The sequence below is a fragment of the Trichechus manatus genome, unplaced genomic scaffold (genome assembly GCF_000243295.1).
Source record: "Trichechus manatus latirostris isolate Lorelei unplaced genomic scaffold, TriManLat1.0 scaffold00130, whole genome shotgun sequence".
In the NCBI taxonomy this organism is placed as follows: Eukaryota; Metazoa; Chordata; class Mammalia; order Sirenia; family Trichechidae; genus Trichechus; species Trichechus manatus.
The window spans coordinates 4,277,968-4,298,230 of record NW_004444066.1 but is presented as its reverse complement, the minus strand read 5'-3'; the positions used below and the strand labels follow the sequence as shown (position 1 = coordinate 4,298,230).

The 20,263-nt window shown below is 36.6% G+C and overlaps 1 protein-coding gene across 1 annotated transcript; it reads left to right on the top strand.

Annotated features, from left to right (window-relative positions):
* The first annotated feature begins 960 nt into the window (after positions 1 to 960).
* On the top strand, positions 961 to 19,015 carry LOC105756719 (serine protease inhibitor Kazal-type 6-like). Its single transcript, XM_023739182.1, has 4 exons — positions 961 to 1,096; positions 3,861 to 3,883; positions 17,325 to 17,440; positions 18,970 to 19,015. Exons 1-4 carry the CDS (start codon positions 961 to 963, stop codon positions 19,013 to 19,015), a joined length of 321 nt encoding a protein of 106 aa, XP_023594950.1.
* Positions 19,016 to 20,263: the final 1,248 nt, after the last annotated feature.

Sequence of the window (20,263 nt, the reverse complement as noted above, 5' to 3'; positions counted from 1 at the left end):
GGTTCATCTAACCTACAGGAGATGCATCTTTTCAAGGAGTTAGACTATAGAGAGCTTTACTATGACTACTCTTTCTACTTTGCGAAAAAGGGAGAAACGCTAAACATTAATCATTTCAAGTCTATTAGGAACTTTCAAAAGAGAATAAAATATTATTTTGTAAATTAAATTAAAAAATCATATATTGAGTCTTTGGTCATTTTGATTCAAAAATTGAAAATCACTGGCATTTGACCGAAGTCATGATTAAAAAATAAATAAGCTGATTAATGCTCAGAAAATGCTTTTTCTGATGCAGTTCCAGTGACTATGTAGAATACATGCTTCCTCTAGGCACACCTTGGCTGATTTGGACTCTGCAAATCCAAGTGACGCCCAAGATTCCCTTCCCCTGTGGTTACTCATGTGGGCGACAGACATGTAGTACCTGTCTGAAAGAGACACAGGCAACAAGTGGAGCTTCACCAGTGAATCATTCCTTTAATGTAGTGAACACAGAGAGAGAACAGGGTGGATGTATTCGTTGTTAGGAAAGTGGAGACTACTGGCGGAAAATTACATCCTCTATTAATAAGATCTGAGGTGTGACTCATATAATTGTCCTAATTTTTTAGATTAACGTGGAACACGAAGCACTTCTTTAAGTTGGTGACAGGTCCCAATAAATGCCTGAAATGAATAGGGCTGCATGGGATTTTAGAATGTGATTTTATAAAGAAGGTGGAGAGCCCAGCTCCCTCTATCATGTCTATATATATGTGTGTATGTCTATTTTAGTGCTTTCTGGAAAGTGTCTTGACAAAGAACCTGAGCTGGACAAAGTAGCCTTGATCGGAGTGAGCTTACTGGCACCATGAAAATATCAGGTGTCTTTCTACTCCTCTCTCTGGCTGTTTTCTGCTTCTTCTCAGGTGAGTTTTTCCTTTAAAATTAATATCCAATATTTATACCAAACAGGAAATGACAAGAGTTGCTATCCACCGTATTTTAAAATCCCAACAATTTTTATATAAACGACTGATTCTGAGAGATCATCATAAGGATAATGATAATGATTATGATGATGAAAACGATGATGATGATGATAAAAATGGCTGTTCATAATTTTCAGCATGTACTATATTCTAGGAATGTACTGAGGGCTTTTATGCATTGTCTCCAATACACACAGCAAGATACTCATATTCCTATTGTACATGTAAGAAAAAGATGGTACAGAGAAGTTAAGATACTTGCGAAAGACTTGCAAGTAGATGTAGAAAATTTAGAATCTGAATTCAGATCTTCCAAATATCAAAACTGATGCTTGTCCCATAAAAGAAGGATGGAGGATAGTTAATTGCATTAAATATTAACTTGATTTTGAGGGCAAAGGAAAGTTTTTCTGTCCTCAGTTATTCTTACATACATGGACTCAAATAACTGAAACTGAATCATTCAAGGGTTAAAAAGGCAACTTAAGTAGAGAGTCCTTCAGAAGGAGTTACTGAGCTTTAGAATGCAAAACATATAAGCTGGTTTTCAAGCAGATAAATATCTTTGTATACCTTAATGAGTAATCATCATATAGTCTATGAATTAAGATGGTTCAGAGGACAATCATATTGCACTCTGACGATTTTATCACACAGAATAGGACTATCTGACTAAATAGGGTCACTATATCTATTTCTCTCCTTCTTTATCTTTTCATTCTATGATGTTATAGATGAGAAACACATGCTAGGATCCCTAGACCCAAGACCTAGTCTTTTCTCTTCCTCTAATGGCCTGTGCAAACTTTTGGAGAAATATCTTATCTTTCTGAGATCTTCTGTCATTTGTAAAATGCTAGGATGAGACTAAGCCCTAGGATATTCTATGTCATATGTATCATTTCTGTGACAACAGCAGATGAGTTTTACTACTATCAGAGAATTTAAATGACTAAACATATAAAATATTTTTTCAGTAAGATTGAACAGATAAAGAAGCCATTGTTAGATGAAAGTTGGTTATATTTACATAAAATTACATTCAGAAATATTAAAAAATGGATAAAGGATTCCTGTGACATCATAAAGTTTGATTACTGAATCCAAATAAATTGAATGGGTAGTTCAGCCCATTGCTGAGATGGCAGAAAAAAGAAATTTGAATGTATTAAAATTAAGTTATAAAGATAGAATAAAAAATTAATTACTATCGTCTTATTACTTTCACTTTACAAAGGTGGACTACCCTTTTAACTGTATCTGGCTGATAAATACACTTAATTTACCAAAACATGGGGTCCTAAGGGCCTATGGAGGACTAGGAGAACATAATATCTAACGACCTTAATGTTGAGACAGAGATTAATAGATTTCAATACTGGCATTTCCAGTTTATAGATGTGTGACCTTTCTGAACCTCATTTTCCTCATATATAAACTGGAATATAAAAGGACTACCCCTCCCCACCCCCCCCCCCCCGCATGGGGAGTTAAATGAGAATGCATGTAAAGTGCTTAACATATTGGCTGGGACATTGTAAGTGTTCAGAAGTGTCTACTAATAATATTATCACCATTATTATGTTAAAGTTTAATGAAAAGAGTACTAAATTGGACTCAGACATTCTGGATATTAATTATACTTCACTAGGCTTGCCATTTCTTATACATAAGACGTTGGATAAATCCTTTCTTTTCTGATCACAGTTTGGCATAGTGGAGTAATTTTAAAAAAAAACTGTTACAGTAAATTTTCTTTGGTAATAAAAATCAGTTGGAGTGGTAACAAAAATATAAACTTCCAGGCCCTCCTAGTCGTACATAGTGAAATTTTTTAAGCGATTGACTTAAGAATCTGTATTTTTAAACCAACACCTACACTGCTACTGATGCATCAACAATGTTGGGAATCACTGCAGTAGATGAACAGTAACCTCCATTCAAGCTTAAAAGCCTCATTCTCTCCTTATCTCCATTGATAAATAATGTACTTTGAGGTATTTTGATTTGTCATCTCACTTGTGCAGGCCATCATTGGAGAAGGATTGTACTTACACAGACTTTCTCTCTTTAAGGTGCCCTTGGACTTGCATGTGAGAGGTGTTGCTGGAATAGGAATGCAGAGATCAAAACTCAGGAGCCCATATTAGTATTGGGACTTGGACTTTTATTATTTCACTATTTTAAACAACTAAGCTAATTAACCACAATCTAACATCACACACTCAAACATAAAGAGGGTGTAAGAGAGAGAGAAGCAAGACGGTACATATGGATTCTTTTTTTCCCTTTCAGGAATTTAGAGAGATACATTAGGAGAAATGAATTACAGAAAGGAATATGAGCTGGTCCATGCCAGCCTATATTAGGGCCAAGTCTTTAAAGCTGAATATAGAAGACAGAACAACAATTTTGGGGCCAAAGAATAAACAATAAAGTTAACCTCTTCCCCAGATACCTGTAACAAAAGCTTTTGGGAGGGACTGAATGGACTAAATCTTTGTGAAAGTTAAAGGTGACTTTTCAGTGCAACTTCTCCAAAGTGAAATCAGAAATGATAAAGTCATTCTCCCAGTAAATTATGACAGGGCCAAGACTGTAACACGAATCTCCAGATCCTTAATCTATTTTCTCCCAACCCACCCCGACCTCCCCTACATGTTGCTTTCTCAAGGTCTATGTCCTTACATCACCTACAAAACTTCTACTCGTCCCTAAATGAGCAAGTGTAAAAAATCAAGTAATCATGCTATGATTTGCTGAAATGGCCAAGAGCCTAGAATGGAAACATTCCAAGCTTGGAGATTTCTTAATTTTGTAAATCTGACTCTCTGCACATTCAGAAATTACAGTTTTTTGATTTTGTGCCTTTTTTTTTTTCTTCAGGTGTCTTCAGTCAAGGAGGACAGGTCAGTGCATATTTTTATCTAGTCTTCAGATGTGGGTGGTGCTTGGTTGGTATCCCCTGGCCAAAAAGAGGTTTGTCTACGAGGACAAGAGCAAAAACTAAGGGCAGGCAGGCCAATGTAGAAAAAGGCTGAAGTAATTAGCTTTTTAACTGCAATCACTCTATGAGAAAACTATTTTCATTTAAAAAAAAAAAACATTTACATGAATTGCAGACTTTCTGGAGCCACGGAGCCTGGATGAACACCTGAAACGATTGTCCTGAGATAACCTTTAAACCTTAAATATTCCCTGAGGTCTTCTGAAAAACCAAACAATAGTTTAGCTTAACAAGTAAAATATGTCTGTCTTGAGCATTATGCTCATTTAAGAATTATCTATATGGGATAAAACTGACAACAGCAACTTGAAAAATTAGATAGAAACCTTAGAGGGCAGTGAGTGTATGTTAATGGGGGAGGAACAACTCAGAAAAGGAGAGTGAGAATGGTTGAATAATTCAAAGAATGTAATCAATGTTACTGACGTGTAGAAACTGTTGAATCAGTGTATATTTTGCTGTGTTATTCTCAACAACAATAAAATAAATAAAATAAAAAAAGAGACTAAGACTTCCGGGCAACATGGTGCTATGGTCATAAGTACCACGCTGTCCCTCCACAGCAAAGATCAGAAAATCTAAGTCAAATAGAGTCACATGTCAATCCTGAAACCCTAACCATCAAATTAAAAGATAAAGAACTCAGCCAAGCACCAAATGGAATAAGAAACTGAGCGAGAACAGAGTGCAAAGGGAGATACATGCCGAGGTCCCCTATCAGCTACTGCAGCATGGATCTACCATCTTGAACTCCTATCGGAGATCAGCAAACAGGCGGTATGAGAAAACAGTTTCATGGAGCTTCCAGCAGGAGACAGAACAACCAGTAACCCACAATATAGGCTTTCCCACCCCCACCCTTCTTCACCCCCATTTAGCCTCCTCTGCTTCCTGCAGCCACTGTCTATTGGACGGGAAGCACAAGCTTCCTCCCAGTGCCGCTTGGATTCCACCCGCCCGCACTGGCCAGCTCCCTGAGTGCCATTAGTTGGCTGCTTTTTTCTGCTTCTTTAGATTTCTTCCTTACCTCTCACCACCTCTCCTTCCTTTCTCTCAAATACTTGGCTCCAGGCACCATCTTTGCTTCTTCCTGAAAGGCTGCAAAACACCACTTGACTGTGAAACTGCTTCCTGGCCCATGCCGCCACACTGGTGGGACCCCTCAGGCTTTTTTGTTTGTTTGCTCTGATTTGTTCTGTTTTGATTTGTTTGTTTTCTTTTTCTTTTCTCAGCTTGGGAGCCGCTTCTAGCGGGCAGTACCACGTGACTTGGAAGCTAGTCCCTTACTCTGTGCAGATGCACAGGGACATCCCTGGGGGCATTTGTTTCTTTTTTCTTGTTTTTTTTTTTGTTTGTTTGTTTGTGTTTTTTTTTCATTTCTTTATTTAGTTTTCTTCTCTCTCTTATTCCCTTTTTGTCTTTCTTCATTTCCAGTTTCTTGATTTATTCATTTTTTTCTTTTACCCTTATTCTTTTTTTTATTTTTGTTTTTCCTCATTTCTCAGTCTCTTATCTCTCCACTCCAATAGCAAGCTCCCTTAGCACTCTTTTTTGTTTGTGTGTATGTCTTTGGCTCCTGTTCCTCTCTCCTCTCTCTCATCTTTCCCATACCAATCTTAGCTCCACACATCAAAATATACCCCCTCCTTCCTGCCTAACTACACCGTGTGCTGAACATCACACTCCCAAGCAACAGAGGCACGGCCTACTGGAACCTGCCCTACACTGATTCCCGGTCCGCACTGTCAGCCCTGGTACATGCCACAAAAAACCTATCCCAGCAACTCCCCTTCAGCTGGACCTTCCCTGCTGTACCATACCTGAATGACTGACCCTGTCCAGTGGAGAAGGAGGTGAAAAGTATCGTGTCCACAGTTGAGCAAACAGAACGCTTAGCCCGCCCGCTCAGACATAACCAAATAAAACAAAAAAGGAGGACAAAACAAACAAATCTACATTCAATAAATGAGGAAAATAAACATTGAATGCCCCGAAGACAGCAGACAATATCAAAACATTTACAAAAACAGGACAGGATGTTTCCAGTAAGTATCCAAAATAAAACAGAAGATGACCATCCAGTAGAAGAAAAGGCACTAGACGTAACTGATAGGGAATTCAAATCAGTAATATTCAGAATTATCCAAGAGTTGAAGCAAAAAGAAAAGACAAAAATGAGGAAAAATAGACAAATTCATGGAAAATACAGACAAAAAATGGAAGAATTCAAGAAAATAATACAGGAACAAAATGCTAAAATAAATTCACAACTAGAAATCATATAAAACCAACAATTAGAAATCCAAAAGAAAAACAAGATTTCAGAAATGGACAGTGTTATAGAAGGGCTGAGGAGCAGGTTTGAAACGATGGAAGATAGGATCAGTGAAATTGAAGACAAACACTTGGGTACAACTCTGAGGAAAAATCAGAAAAAAGAATGAAGAAAAATGAAGAAACTCTGAGAATTATGTGGGATACAATCAAAAGCAAAAATCTGCGAGTGACCCGAGTTCCAGAACAGGGGGAGAAAACAGAAAACACAGAGAGAATCATTGAAGAATTGCTGACAGAAAACATCCCCAATATCATGAAAGATGAAAAGCTGACCATCCAAGAAGCTCAACGAACCCCATATAGGATAGACCCCAAAAGAAAATCACCAAGGCATATTGTAATCACACTCACCAATACCAAAGACAAACAAAGACTCCTGAGAGCAGCTTGTGAAAACAAGAAGTCACATACAGAGGAGAAACAATAAGATTAAGCTCAGATTATTCAGCAGAAACCCTGCAGGCAAGAAGGCAATGGGATGACATATATAAAACCTTGAAAGAAAAAAATTGCCAGCCAAGAATAATATATCCTGCAAAACTCTTGTTCAAATATGATGGTGAAATTAGGACATTTCCAGATGAACAGAAATTAAGGGACTATGTAAAAACCAAACTGAACTTACAAGACTTATTAAGGGAAATCCTTCGATCTGCAAACAAACAACATCAGACCACAGGCTGAATATAGGACACAGGATTGTATTAGCCAGATAGCAACCTAGGAAATGAACTCTTAAGGACTATGCAAAACCAAAAGAATTACAAAAGGGAACCAGAGAGGTTAATCTGTAAATGACAACAACATCAGAACAATAAAAGAGGGAATAAATGTTACAGGTATAGAACCTTCTAGTGGAGAGGAAGTCAAGTGATACCAAGTAATAATAGACTGGTACAAATCCAGGAAGATAAGAGTAAATTTCAAGGTAACCACAAAGAAAGTTAACAAACCTACTCATCAAAATAAAGAAAAAAAACATAGTCTCAGTAAAAACAAAACCTACAAAAACAAAACAAAAGAAAAAAAATCCACAAACAAAGGGATCTCAGCACAGGAGAGTAAGAGGAACAAAGAAAACGTCAGCACCACAAAAAAAGCACTACAAAATGCAATCCCACTCCTAGGAATATATCTTAGAGAAATAAGTGCAGTCACACTAATAGACATATGCACACCCATATTCATTGAAGCACTGTTCACAATAGCAAAAAGATGGAAACAACCTAGATGCCCATCAACAGATGAAAGGATAAACAAACTATGGTACATGCACGCAATGGTGTATTATGCAACGACAAAGAACAATGATGAATCTGTGAATCATCTCATAACACAGATGAAACTGGAGGACATTATGCTGAGTGCAATAAGTCAATTACAAAAGGACAAGTATTGTATGAGACCTCTACTGTATAAGTCATATAAATGTTTACACACAAAAAGAAATAATCTTTGTTGGTTATGATGGATGGGAGGGAACTAAATAGATAAGTGGTAACTTTGGTGAAGGGTAAGACAGTACGCATTACTGCTGAAGCCAGCACAACTTGTACAAGGAAAGCTCATGCACCCTCCATAGACACTTCCAAACTCCCTGAGGGACTGAATTGCTGGGCTAAGGGCTGTAGGGACCATGGTCTCAGGGAACATCTAGCTCAGTTGGCATAACACAGTTTATAAAGACAGTGTTCTACATTCTACCTTGGTAAGTAGAGTCTCGAGTCTTAAAAGCCTGTGAGCAGCCATCTAAGATACTCCATTGGTCTCATCCCTTCTGGAGCAAGGGAGAATGAAGAGAACAAGATACAAGGAAAAGATTAGTCTGAAGGACTAATGGACCACAGCTACCATGGCCTCCACCAAACTGAGTCCAGTACAGCTAGATGGTGCCCAGCTACCCCCACTGACTGCTCTGACTGGGATCACAATAGACGGTCCTTGACAGAGCTGGGAAAGGATGTAGAACAGAATTCTAACTCACAAAAAAAACCAAAACAAAACAAAACAAAAAAACAGATTTACTGGCCTGACAGACTGGAGAAACCCTGAGAGTACGGCCCCCAGACACCCTTTAAGCTCAAGGATGAAGTCACTCCCAAAGTTCACCATTCAGCCAGGGATTGGACAGACTCATAAAACAAAACAGGACTAATGAGGCACAGCAGTCCAAGGACAAGGACTAGAAGGCAGAAGGGGACAGGAAAGCTGGTGATAGGGAACCCAAGGTAGAGAAGGGACAGTGTTGACATGTAATAGGGTTGTTAACCATTCTCACAGGGCAATGTGTGTACTAACTGTTTAATGAGAAACTATTTGTTCTGCAAGCCTTCATCTAAGGTACAAAAAAAAAGAATTATCTATGTAAGATCAAATTGACAACAGCAACTCAAAAGATTTGATGGGAAGCCTAGGGGACAGTGGGTTGAAGATAATGATGATGGAATAATTTGGAAAAGGATAGTGCGAATAGCAGCACAGCTGGAAGAATATAATTGATGTCACTGAATTGTACATGTAGAAACTTTCAAAATGGTGTAACTTCGGCTACGCGTATTTTCACCAAAAAAAGGTCCTCAGGGTCGAGAAGGGAGAGTGTTGACACATCGTGGGGTTCTTAACCAACGTCATAAAACAATATGTGTACTGACTGTTTAATGAGAACCTATTTGTTCTGTAAACCTTCATCTAAAGTACAATAAAAAAATTTTAAAAAAAGAGACTAAACACTCATTTTTACATTTTGTTGGAATAGAATTAATACAAATAAAAATAGAATGGATCTATGACTAAAGTTATACTCTAGCACTAATTTCACTGTGTGATCTTGGGCAAGTCATTTAACTTTTCTGAGCTACAATTCTCACAACTATAGGAAAGGGATAATATTATCCACCTCAAAGAACTTTAATGAAATTAAAATTACATAAACTATGTGAAAGAGTTTGGTATTGATTAACAATTTAAAGCCTCTGAAGGAGTTAGGGCAGGTGTTATTTACTTATTTATTTTTTTAGAAAGAAGTCAACTGAAAGTAGATTGAACACTTGCTTAATGTTCTTTATTGAAAACACACACTCTGGTTTACTCAAATTAAAGTACGATTTGGGGTTAAAAATTTGGATAGACAAAAATTACCTTCATTCTTTGACTGACTTTGTATCCAAATGAGTTCACCAACTTCTTTCTAGATTTTTAGTTCTGTCAAAAGACGACAAAAATAAATAGTATTTGCTCTGCCAACTCTGTTGCAAGACTCATATTGAACATTTGTATTTGACCTTGGCACTAGTTCTTATTTAGCCTTGGTGTGTCCAAGAAGCCTTGGTGCTAAAAATTTTCATACACTACTTCCAATAGATTGAAGGCGGCAATGGAGGTGAAATATATTTTTCAACACTGATATACTTACTATATTGCAAAAACTTGTATTTTTTTTAACTTTAGCATCTCAGAAATGGATTGCATCTTACAACTGGTGAAGGCTTACAATTAACTTTCTGTGTGTGTGCGTGTGCGTGTGCACGTATGTATGTGTGGTGTGTGTGTACACAACGTGCGTGTGTTTATTGTCCTCATGCAAGCACCCATGTGTGTTTGTAATAGTATATAAAATTGTATGTCTTGAAATTAATTTCCTCCTGTATTTAAATAACTATGGTAGCACAGTACATGTTGAATATAAAAACAAATAAACAAGGAAAGGAGATAAGACCCAGCCATATCCCTTTAGGTAGTAAAATATGATGATTTAAGACCATTACACATAGATTTAAAAGATAAGAAATTCAACCTCAGTTTTCTTATTGACACAGATCATTTCCCATTTTTGATCTTTAATTTGCCAGATGTTTGTTTAATAGTATTTTCTGAAGTTCATTTAGTATCTATTATTCACTGATTCTGTTATTTCACTTGGACCTAAGTCTTACAATAAACAGCCTGCTTGCTTCAGTACCACCTGGAATGCTTACTAAAGGTGAAGATCCCTAGGCACCACGAGAGAATTATTGAATACTAATTACCGTGGTGGGGGTTTAGAATCTGCACTCTAATAATCATGCAGGTGATCCATAAACTATAAAATCTGAGCGGTTTTATGTAGGTAAGAAGAAGCAAGCTACACTGGGAAGCTTGGCTTTGTAGTCAAACAATAGATAGATGAGACTTAATTCAAATACTTATTGGCTGTTGACTTGGGGAAATTCTCTCCCCTTCTCTGTGCCTTTGTTTCCCCATTTGTAAGATGAAGGCTTGGATTCAATAATCTCTAAAACCCCTTTCTGCCTTACATGTCTCAATCATTATGAAACCAAACCTTTCCTGCCAAGGCTGCAGTTTCTTCTCCTCTCAAATATTAAGGGCATTGAGGGTGCCACACTCCCAGACAATTTCAAAGCTATCATTTCTCTTCTGTATGGCTGGGAGGAGGGTGACAGTCCCAATGACAGGCAAATTAAGAAGTTGAAACTAACCTTGGGAGCATGCCTGCTCAAGCCTGACCCAGCCAAGACAAAAGGAAGAAAAATTTCCTTTGAGACTCATGTCATATTTCTCATACCAAGAAGTCTTTCCATGATGAAACATCTGATGTGAGATTATAATAAGCAGTATGAATTATACATTTTTTAAATTGTATTTTCTATCAAAAAATTTTCAAGCCACACAAAGAACAGATATCGAGACTTTTGCATTTCATGGTCCAGTAAAATTTTTCCTATAAATGTGAATAATATCCTATTGAATCTTTAATTTGCCAAGTAAGAACATTAATATAACAAAAACAACAATCAAAAAATAAAATTACTATTTACCATCACTAGAAATTCGTTTAAAAGTTTGTACTATAACAACAAATATTTGAAATACATAATCTCAGAATAAGGGTAGTCCTTTGAGCTGAATAAATTTTGCTTTTTTGGATCACTTACTACAGTGCCTTTATTTTTTGTTATTTTACTACCAGGCTCTGTATTTGGAAAGCATATCCTTAAAAGGATGTTTAAACAAATAGTTTGATTTGTAATTTTTATAATAAGCCTCTCAAAAGCAATGAACCGCAGCCATTTTGTGTTACAGTATTTTTGGGGATAACTGTTTTTATTTGTATTTTAAACATAAAGATATGGTGAACTTCATTACAGTTATTAAAATAAGAATTTATGACTAGAGTGGGTTTTGGGCTTCTCATTTTTTTTAATTATCCTGATTTCACTTATAATTAATGTACAGACAGGATACATGAAGAACATTTAGAGATATTGTTCAACACAATCACTACAGATAGGAAAACTCAAGCGCCCAGGAAAAGGAACTGACTGGCTCAAGGTTACCTCAGCAGCAAATGTGTGGACTCCTACTCCATATTGAGTGGTCTTTCCATGGCTGCATGCTACTTCTAACCAATATTAGAAAGCCATTGTGAAGTGTATACGAAAGTGCAGTTAGCAGCATAACTTTCTAAACAAACAAAAGGTGGTATTTACTATTCTCACTTCTTGAGCAAAGACGTGATATGATGAAAACAGAAGTTTAAAATAAGATAACTTGTTCCCACATGTAGGATGGATGTGGAACTGGGAGGAAATGAAAGCTGAGAGAACCAAATACATTGCACTGCTTCAGGCAAGAGATGAAAATGGGCTGGAATAGTTAGTAAATTGGAATTAGAGAAGATGACTTGGGGTAAAAACATACACACAAAACGTAACACTTGCAGGGGAGAAGAAATGGAAAAGTTTCAAGCTGAGGAATTTGAAGAATGATGTTATTAGTATAAATTGAAAAATTACACTCTAAAACTAATTTGGAAGGAAAGAAAAAGTTATATTATGGGCATAAATGAGTGTGAATTATGAATCAGATTATTGACTAAAGGTATCCTCTAGGTTTCTGAAAATTAAGAGACTTTGAGATAGTAGTGAAGACTATGGGAAAAAAATCTAGAACTCATGAAAATCATCTGCAAAAAAATATATGTTTGTAGAAAAAGAAAAGCAAGTATATAAAATATAAAACCATCTTGTAAATTGTACAATTAACACTCAGGAGATAAACAGAAAAAAGCAACAAACATGATAGAGAAGGTATAGTTGGAGAGCCAGAATACTGAAAAATTACAGAAGTCTGGAAAGAGTTTCAAAATGGTGGGAGTGATCAAGATGGTGATCAAGAGTCCACATATCATGAGGGAGTCATGCAAGTGTTATAAATAACCAGTGGATGTAGTCTGAAGGTAGTCATTTTTGAGAAGAGTTTCTGTATGTGGAAGACCAAAAAAACAACCAACCAACCAAAAAAATCCAAGCCTGTTGCTGTAGAGTTAACTCATGGTAAACCCATGAGTTTCAGAGCAGCACTAAGCTTCCTTGTTATAATCTTTCTGGAAGCAGATCACTAGGCCTTTCTTTCAGAGCACCTCTGGGGGATTTTGAACCAGCAACTTTTCGATTTGTAGTCAGTTGCTTAACCATTTATGCCACCTGGGAATCTTTTCTGTAGAAAGAAGGGGCCTGAAAGCAAGGGGAGTGGAAGCCAAGCAAAGGAGGGATTAAGAACACTGGTACGGTAAAGATGGAGCTGATTTAAAAGCATAGGTAGCATTTTTCAGTAAATGATAGGAAAGAGATACAGTCCTACAGCCTAGGTAACTGTGTGTGTATGTGTGTGATAGTAAATTTTCATTGGCTTTATTCTTAGGTCTAAAATGCTGGACTATACTGAGTCTTTAGTTCACCTAATTACCATACAAGTTCAATTTTCCAGCCCTTAAATGATTTTGTAGTCACCATTAGCAAAGATGAATAACCTAGCAGTAAAATACTAGGAGCCCTGGTGGTGTAGTGGTTAAGTGCTAGGCTGCTAACCAAAAGGTTGGCAGTTCAAATCCACCAGCCTCCCCCTGGAAACCCTATGCAGCAGTCTGCTCTGTCCTATAGGGTTGCTATAGTACCTAACAACAGAAGTACCAGAATATTTTAGAAGATGCAGTTCTCCCAACAACCACAAGGAGGCAGACTGATACCGAGCATTGCCAACGATGCACTTAAAAGTAGTCTCTGGAAGCTAGAATATCTAAGGAGATTAATGAAGTTTCCTGTTAAATAGAAAACAACAACAAAAATCTCACTAAAATAGAGTAAGTATAACAAACCCCAAAATTCTAGATATGATTTATGTTGCTAGTGTTTATAACAGCAATCTTTCACATAGTCCTTGATACCTTACAAAACATTCTAACAGGATGAATCATTTCAACAATCCTGGAAGATAAACATTCCTACCCCTCTGTTAAAGATGAAGAAATTTAAACAAAGAGCAGTGAAGTGTTTGTACAAGGTCATAAAGCTGATAAGAGGCAGACGCAAAATTGAAGCACAGGTCAGTGTAATTCCACCTACTGAATAACTCCCCAACACTGCAGCAGCAGTGGGACATTTAAAATAGATTTGAGGGAATTTCAGCTCTCCTGGATATCCCAGAAGTCACATGGAGAAAACTTTAAAGAGGGGAAGATAATCCCACCACCACTCACCAACTCCAGTCTAGATTTACTTTGACTTCCACTCTGAAGCCAATTATTTGATTTCTATCTAAAGGAGTAAAAACCAAAAACATAAAAGAAAGGTAATTCAGTCATAGGAAAAGCACGGCACCCAGGAATTCTAGCTACTTCTCCTCAAACTGTAAAAGCTGTGGTCTCTTTCTATTTCCAATCCTGTCATTCCCCTTCTTTTCTTTTACCCTAACAGAAGGAACTTCTAGCTGACTCTGCAGAGATATTGTTTATCTTTCCCAACCTATGTGGCCAGCAGAGAGTAGCCCTCTTGTTATAGTCAGCCCTCATGCTAAAACATCTCACACAGTAAATGAAGAAAGGTCTCTAGATGTAACAAGAGGAAGCATTTGGGCAAGAGATGCTATTTCTTCCATCCAATTGAAGAACTAAGGATTTAGAGCGTGATTTAAGTCACTTCCTCTACAGAATTCACTGCTGAACCTCTGACCATCAAAGCTGAAAGGGTTCTTCGAGATCATCTAGTCCAATGGTAATTATCCATTTTGTATGAGTTACAGACCCTTCTCAGAATATTATGAGAGCTAGAGTAAGGGCAGGCCTACAATAAAGAAACCTATTTTCTGAACTCCCAGCTTAGGTCTATCTCATATATTCCACTCTGGCTTTTAACATCCCTTATATGACTGCATTTGATCCTTACAATAACTCTGGGAATGAGACAAACCAGCAGTTACTATTTTTATTTTTAGTTAAGAAAATTTAGTCCCAGATATTGAATGCTTTGCCTAAGATAACACAACTGGCCAATGGCAGACAAGTTTTAGAAGATGATTCTTCAGCTTACTTCAGGGATCATACAAGGCCACCATGATTTAAAAGTATGAAATGTATCTGTATTCTGTGACAGTTTGTTTATATGCCATTTGACTGATTTGGTTTTATTTATCAAAATCCTTTGCTCTTTCTAGCCTCCTTCACAGGGGACAGTGGAGGAGGATAAGTGGGTTTGGCGAGGGTCATGGGGTCCAGCAACTCTCAAAGTAAATGTCTTTTCCAACTGCCACTTCCTTGTCTGCTCTCTGAAGGACAAAAGAGGCTGGATCACAAGATTAAAGGGCCGATTGCCAGGGAAAGGCGTCTTAAGGAGGCGTCTCTTTCAAGTAAGAGACTTTCTTTCCTCTTTTATGTGCTGTCCTGACTGTGGAGACACATGTCTCTGATTGAGATGCCCTTTCCTTAGCTTCCACATTGCCTGTGTTTATCCCACTGGGGAATTCACCACACATTATGCTTTAAATAAGTAGCCCTGGTGGCTCAGTGGTTAAGAGCTCAGCTGCTAACCTAAAGATTGATGGTTCAAACCCACCAGCTTCTCCACAGGAGAAAGATATGGAAGTCTGCTTCCATAAAGATTTACAGCCTTGGAAACCCTATGGGGAAGTTATACTCTGTCCTATAGGGTTGCTTTGAGTTGGAATTGACTCAACGGCAGTGGGTTTGGTATGCTTTAAATATCTATGCTCCTCTCTGCTTTCCAAATGTAGATACGATGGTGAGCTTATGGGATAGTGTTTATAGTGGATTTCTCTTTGTATCACCAGTACACAGCACTGTGTCTTCCAGAAATTAGTTACTGCTTTAATGTTTGTGGAATAAATGAAAAGAATCAATGATAATTCTGCAGCTCTCAGTCTTTTCCTGACCCAAGTGCACTGTTGTATAATACATTAATGACTTAACTACTAAGTACATTAGCTTTTGAGAAAAAGTATCCTATGGTTTATAATGAGGTATAGCTTTTCCAGTCTCCTTTACAGGTTGATTAACTAAAGGAAAGAACACTTTCCTGGTGATGGTATAGGAAGGTTGGGTAAAGGGCGATATCTATAGATGGGACTATAGGAAGCCTAGATATATTCATCCAAGCACTAAGAAGATCCTGGTAAGCACTATACTACCCCAGCCTGAGTATTACAAGATGCCAAATTTCAACAAAGATGTCTCTTTAATAGTTTGAGATGCCTTAAATCTGGCAAATGTGGTAAGATTTTCTTTATGTAATTTCATGACACTTTTTCTGAGAATCTTCCCATAAAAATCTTTAGAAAGCTTTGTCAGAGTATAATGGTTTGCTAACATTTTAAACAAATGATCCTTTCTACCTACACTCCTACATTTTCCTAATGAGCTATTTTAATGACTGTAAGTGTGAACAAGGATACATAGTGACAGTTGATCTTTAATTCACTCAATGGTGATATATTGGAAATCAACCATAGTAGACTGTTGAAAATTCTGGATCAGTAATGAGAAAATATTTTCAAACATGGGTCTTGATGCTTCCTGGTTGTGTGGCATTTGGTAAACTATTTAATTTTGCTGAGAATCTGTATTCTCACTGGTAACCTGGTTAATATCTTGTTGAATATACCTCTCAGGGTTATTGCAAGGCTCAACTGAGGTAATTCATATAACGAGTTTGAATATTATGAGGCAGTTGGTAAACACAAGACACTATTATTCTAATGAAACTAGGATAGGTATAAAGTAAGGTCTCACTATTCATGTTTAAATGTTACTTCATTCTATACCGATGACATTTGGAGAGTTTCTGTTCTGCCTGTTGTATATTGTCAGTACTCTTAAAAAAAAAAAAAAGGCTCAAATGTCATTTGCACACCAAACATTGACTCAACTGACGTTGAGTTTAAGAGAATCTTAAAACTCCAGACTACTTCTGGGATAACACTATAACTGAGAATAAATATTAGTGGCATGTGTGCTACCATGCTTTCTACAGAACCCATGATGATAATTATTAATCAAGCATAGTTATGTTCCCACCAAGCCTGGATGCAACTTCAGAATCCTTATAAACACTGCAGTTTAGGCAGCCATTACTAAATTATTTTAGTAGGCTCAAAAGTTCAAATTATACGAACAGACTTTGAGGCAGTAAGTTAATATTACAAAGGATTAGATTTTTGTTTTCAGGAAGTACTAAATGGATATGACAGACACAAAGAAAACTAATAAGTCATCAGGTAATGTCTGGGGGGTCCTTTCAAAGACCATTCATGTCTTCACAGCAATGCAGAAGTGCTATTAGAGTTGCGTTATATTGTAAACAGAACACACAAGCATACAAACAAAGGCCATTTAAAAAGCAAAAAAAAAAAAACACTCTCAATTGGAGCAATTTTATATTGAAGCAAAAGGCCCCATTGATAGGCTTTGAAAACATCATTGATTTACAGGAATACAGTAACTACAGTAATGCATTTACTGTGTCTCAAAAAAACAAGTCTCAATTACATTTTATGTATTCTAGTTAAGCAGATAAGAAACGCTATTTTCTATTTCAGGAATCTTTATGTCAAAAGTATATAATAACACTTTAAAAGTTTGCCATTCAAAGCTTCTTTCTCAGGTATAGTCACTTAGATAGAATGCACTGATGTCGCTGTCATTGTGCTTACTTTGATAGGTTGATTGTGATGAGTTCCAGGACCCCAAGGTCTTCTGTACTCGGGAATCTAACCCCCATTGTGGCTCTGATGGCCACACATATGGCAACAAATGTGCCTTCTGTAAGGCGATGGTGTAAGTATCATACTCACCAAACCTGTATCTTGCAAACTCAAACTTCCAGCACAAGACCAAAATGCTTTTTTTGAGATATTCTAGAAATTCCTACTCATATCCAACCATAGAGGTTGAATTAGCTTCAGACAAATGTAAACAAATGTGTCTACACCAAAAGATATTTAAATAATAAATTTGAAAACATAACCTTTGTTACTTTACTTTGTTACCGTTAATTTTGATTCATCTTAGGGCAGTTTTTAAAAAAATATCTATCATTAAGAATTGTAACACATTTTCCTATTTTTTCTAATAAAAAATTCCTATCTATTTTTATCCAACTATGTTTTTGTTGTTGTTATTATAATTGTTAACTTTGAAAAAAAGAAGAAAAATTCTTAGAGATGCAGTAAAATTTGATAGTTCATCAAAATTAGAAACGTAAAAAAAGTCCTGGTAAAATTTGAAAAAAAAAAAAAAAAACTATTTTATCCAATTTAAGGCATTCCTAGGGCATCTAATTCCCATTTATTCCTTTTAGTCTGATGAAAAGGGCCTTTCAACGAAGAATGGAGTGGATGGTTACACTTTATTAGTCAGATTATTCAAACTTTACAGATAGTATACTAAAAAGATTCTATCAAGGATCAATATTAATTGATTCTGTGTTTATAAGAAACAGAGCAGGAACTATAAATCTTAGCTAATGGACTGTGAGCTTCCTGATAGTACATGGTCCATAGTTGATAAATATTTGTTTAATTAACTAGTTAATTAATTAATCAACCAATCTTTTAGTCTGTGCTAAAAGCAAGAAAGACCCAGATAAAAGTTACCTCACTTCCTCAACTGTCACATTTTTCTTATACTGGCGTTTCTTCTATTAATGTCTTAATTTCTCTCAATTTTGATGCAAAATTCTCAAGCACAGAGATTATATAACTCTCTAGCAATAATCAGAGGGCCTAGCATATAAAATGAAATTAATAAATATTGACTCCGTACATAATAAATGCATGTCTACATTTGTACATTTGTATAAAATGTATCTGACTAATTATACTAAGCTTTTCTCAGAAGAAGGGCAGTAGGGCAAGATGAGATTTGAGTTAATGGACACATGTTACTGAGAGGGACTGAATGCATGGCCGGCTATAAAATGCCAAATGCTTGAATATTGGTTCAATGACTTACATCATCTGTCAGAATAGAACTAGGACACTATATAGCCTTTCTTCCATTGTTTCCCCTGTCACTTCCACCTTTTTCATGTGTATATATAAATTTATACTTGGAAAATGAGCAACTGGTAGCAACAAGTCTAAGGTTTATCAAAACTTTGCGATTTATTTGTTCAAGATTTATGCCTTCAGCAATCTGGCCAGATGCCAATTTTGAGGGCATTTAGTTAACCTCCAAAGTGTAGACATGGATATCTGTAGAATCAAATGATTAGATGGATCAGCCCTTCATAACTGCTGTTTTCAAACTCTGTGGTGAATATTTATGATTTTTCACTGAGTATATATTTGTCTTTTCTTTTATAGGAAGAGTGGTGGGAAGATTAGTCTAAAACACCAAGGAAAATGCTGAAATTAGAGCCAGTGTGTTATGCTGGCTTGCCATCTTCTCCCATCCTTTTTTTCTCACTTCTGCCTTTACTTTTCTCTAGCAGAATCCTTAAATTTACAAAGACACATCTTCTACTCTGCCAGGGTACCAGGAAGTTTGATGTATGTCTATTTCCCTTGATTCACTTTTCAATAAAGTAAATTCTTCAGAATCATTGATTATGTGTTTACTCTGGTATCAAGAAAGGTACCGGTACAACATGTGGTAATTGATCTGGCTTAAAACTTGGATTAAGAGACCTGCTTTCTTAATCTAACCCAACCATCCAGTCACTGTGGGATCTTGGAAGAAATCCTTTTCTCTCTCTTATTCTTGGAATCTCTATGTAGATAATAAAGAATTTTGTAAGAATAATCATATACAATACTTTCAGTTTTTTTAAAATATCTATTATTTGAGTCTTTGATCATATAATATCAGATCTTCCCAATTCATTAAAAGTATTTTATATATATAAAATATTTATCCTCTCTGAACCATAGTTTCCTCATCTCTATGTCATGGGAAATTTGGATTACATGTCTAAAGACATGCATTATTAAAGACAAGCTTTTAAGACCCCAGACACTACTTACTTCACTAGGATGGAGATCATGATTTTCGTGAACCATTTTGTGACAATTGACTGAGTTGTCTGTGAAACTATGGTCCTAAGCTTTCAAACCCAGAAACCAATCTTGGAAGGTGTTTGGCTATGTTTGAGGAGTATCTGTATTTGTGTCTTCAGTGAATATATGTGCTTGCACCCACATATTTATATTTACATATACCTATAGATATTTCTGGAAACCCTGGTGGTGGTGTTGTTAGGTGCTGTCAGGCTGGTTCCAACTCATAGTGACCCTATATATCACAGAATGAAACACTGCCCGGTCCTGCGCCATGCTCATAATAGTTGTTACACTTGAGCCCATTGTTGCAGCCGCTGTGTCCATCCATCTTGTTGAGGGTCTTCCTCTTTTTCACTGATCCTGTATTTTACCAAGCATGATTTCCTTCTCCTGGGACTAATCCCTCCTGACAACGTGTCCAAAGTATGTAAGACGTAGTCTCGCCATCCTTGCTTCTAAGGAGCATTCTGTTTGTACTACTTCCAAGACAGATTTGTTCGTACTTTTAGCAATCCATGATACATTCAATATTCCTCGCCAACACCATCATTCAAAGGCGTCAATTCTTCAGTCTTCCTTATTCATCGTCCAGCTTTCA

Bases quoted from the DNA above. Each gene is read 5' to 3' on its own strand.
- LOC105756719 (XM_023739182.1), top strand. From the start codon at position 961: ATGACAAGAGTTGCTATCCACCGTATTTTAAAATCCCAACAATTTTTA. The intron at 1,097-3,860 runs GTTCATAATTTT...TTTTTTCTTCAG, and splicing joins TGATGATGATAAAAATGGCT to GTGTCTTCAGTCAAGGAGGA. The intron at 17,441-18,969 runs GTAAGTATCATA...TTTCTTTTATAG, and splicing joins GCCTTCTGTAAGGCGATGGT to GAAGAGTGGTGGGAAGATTA.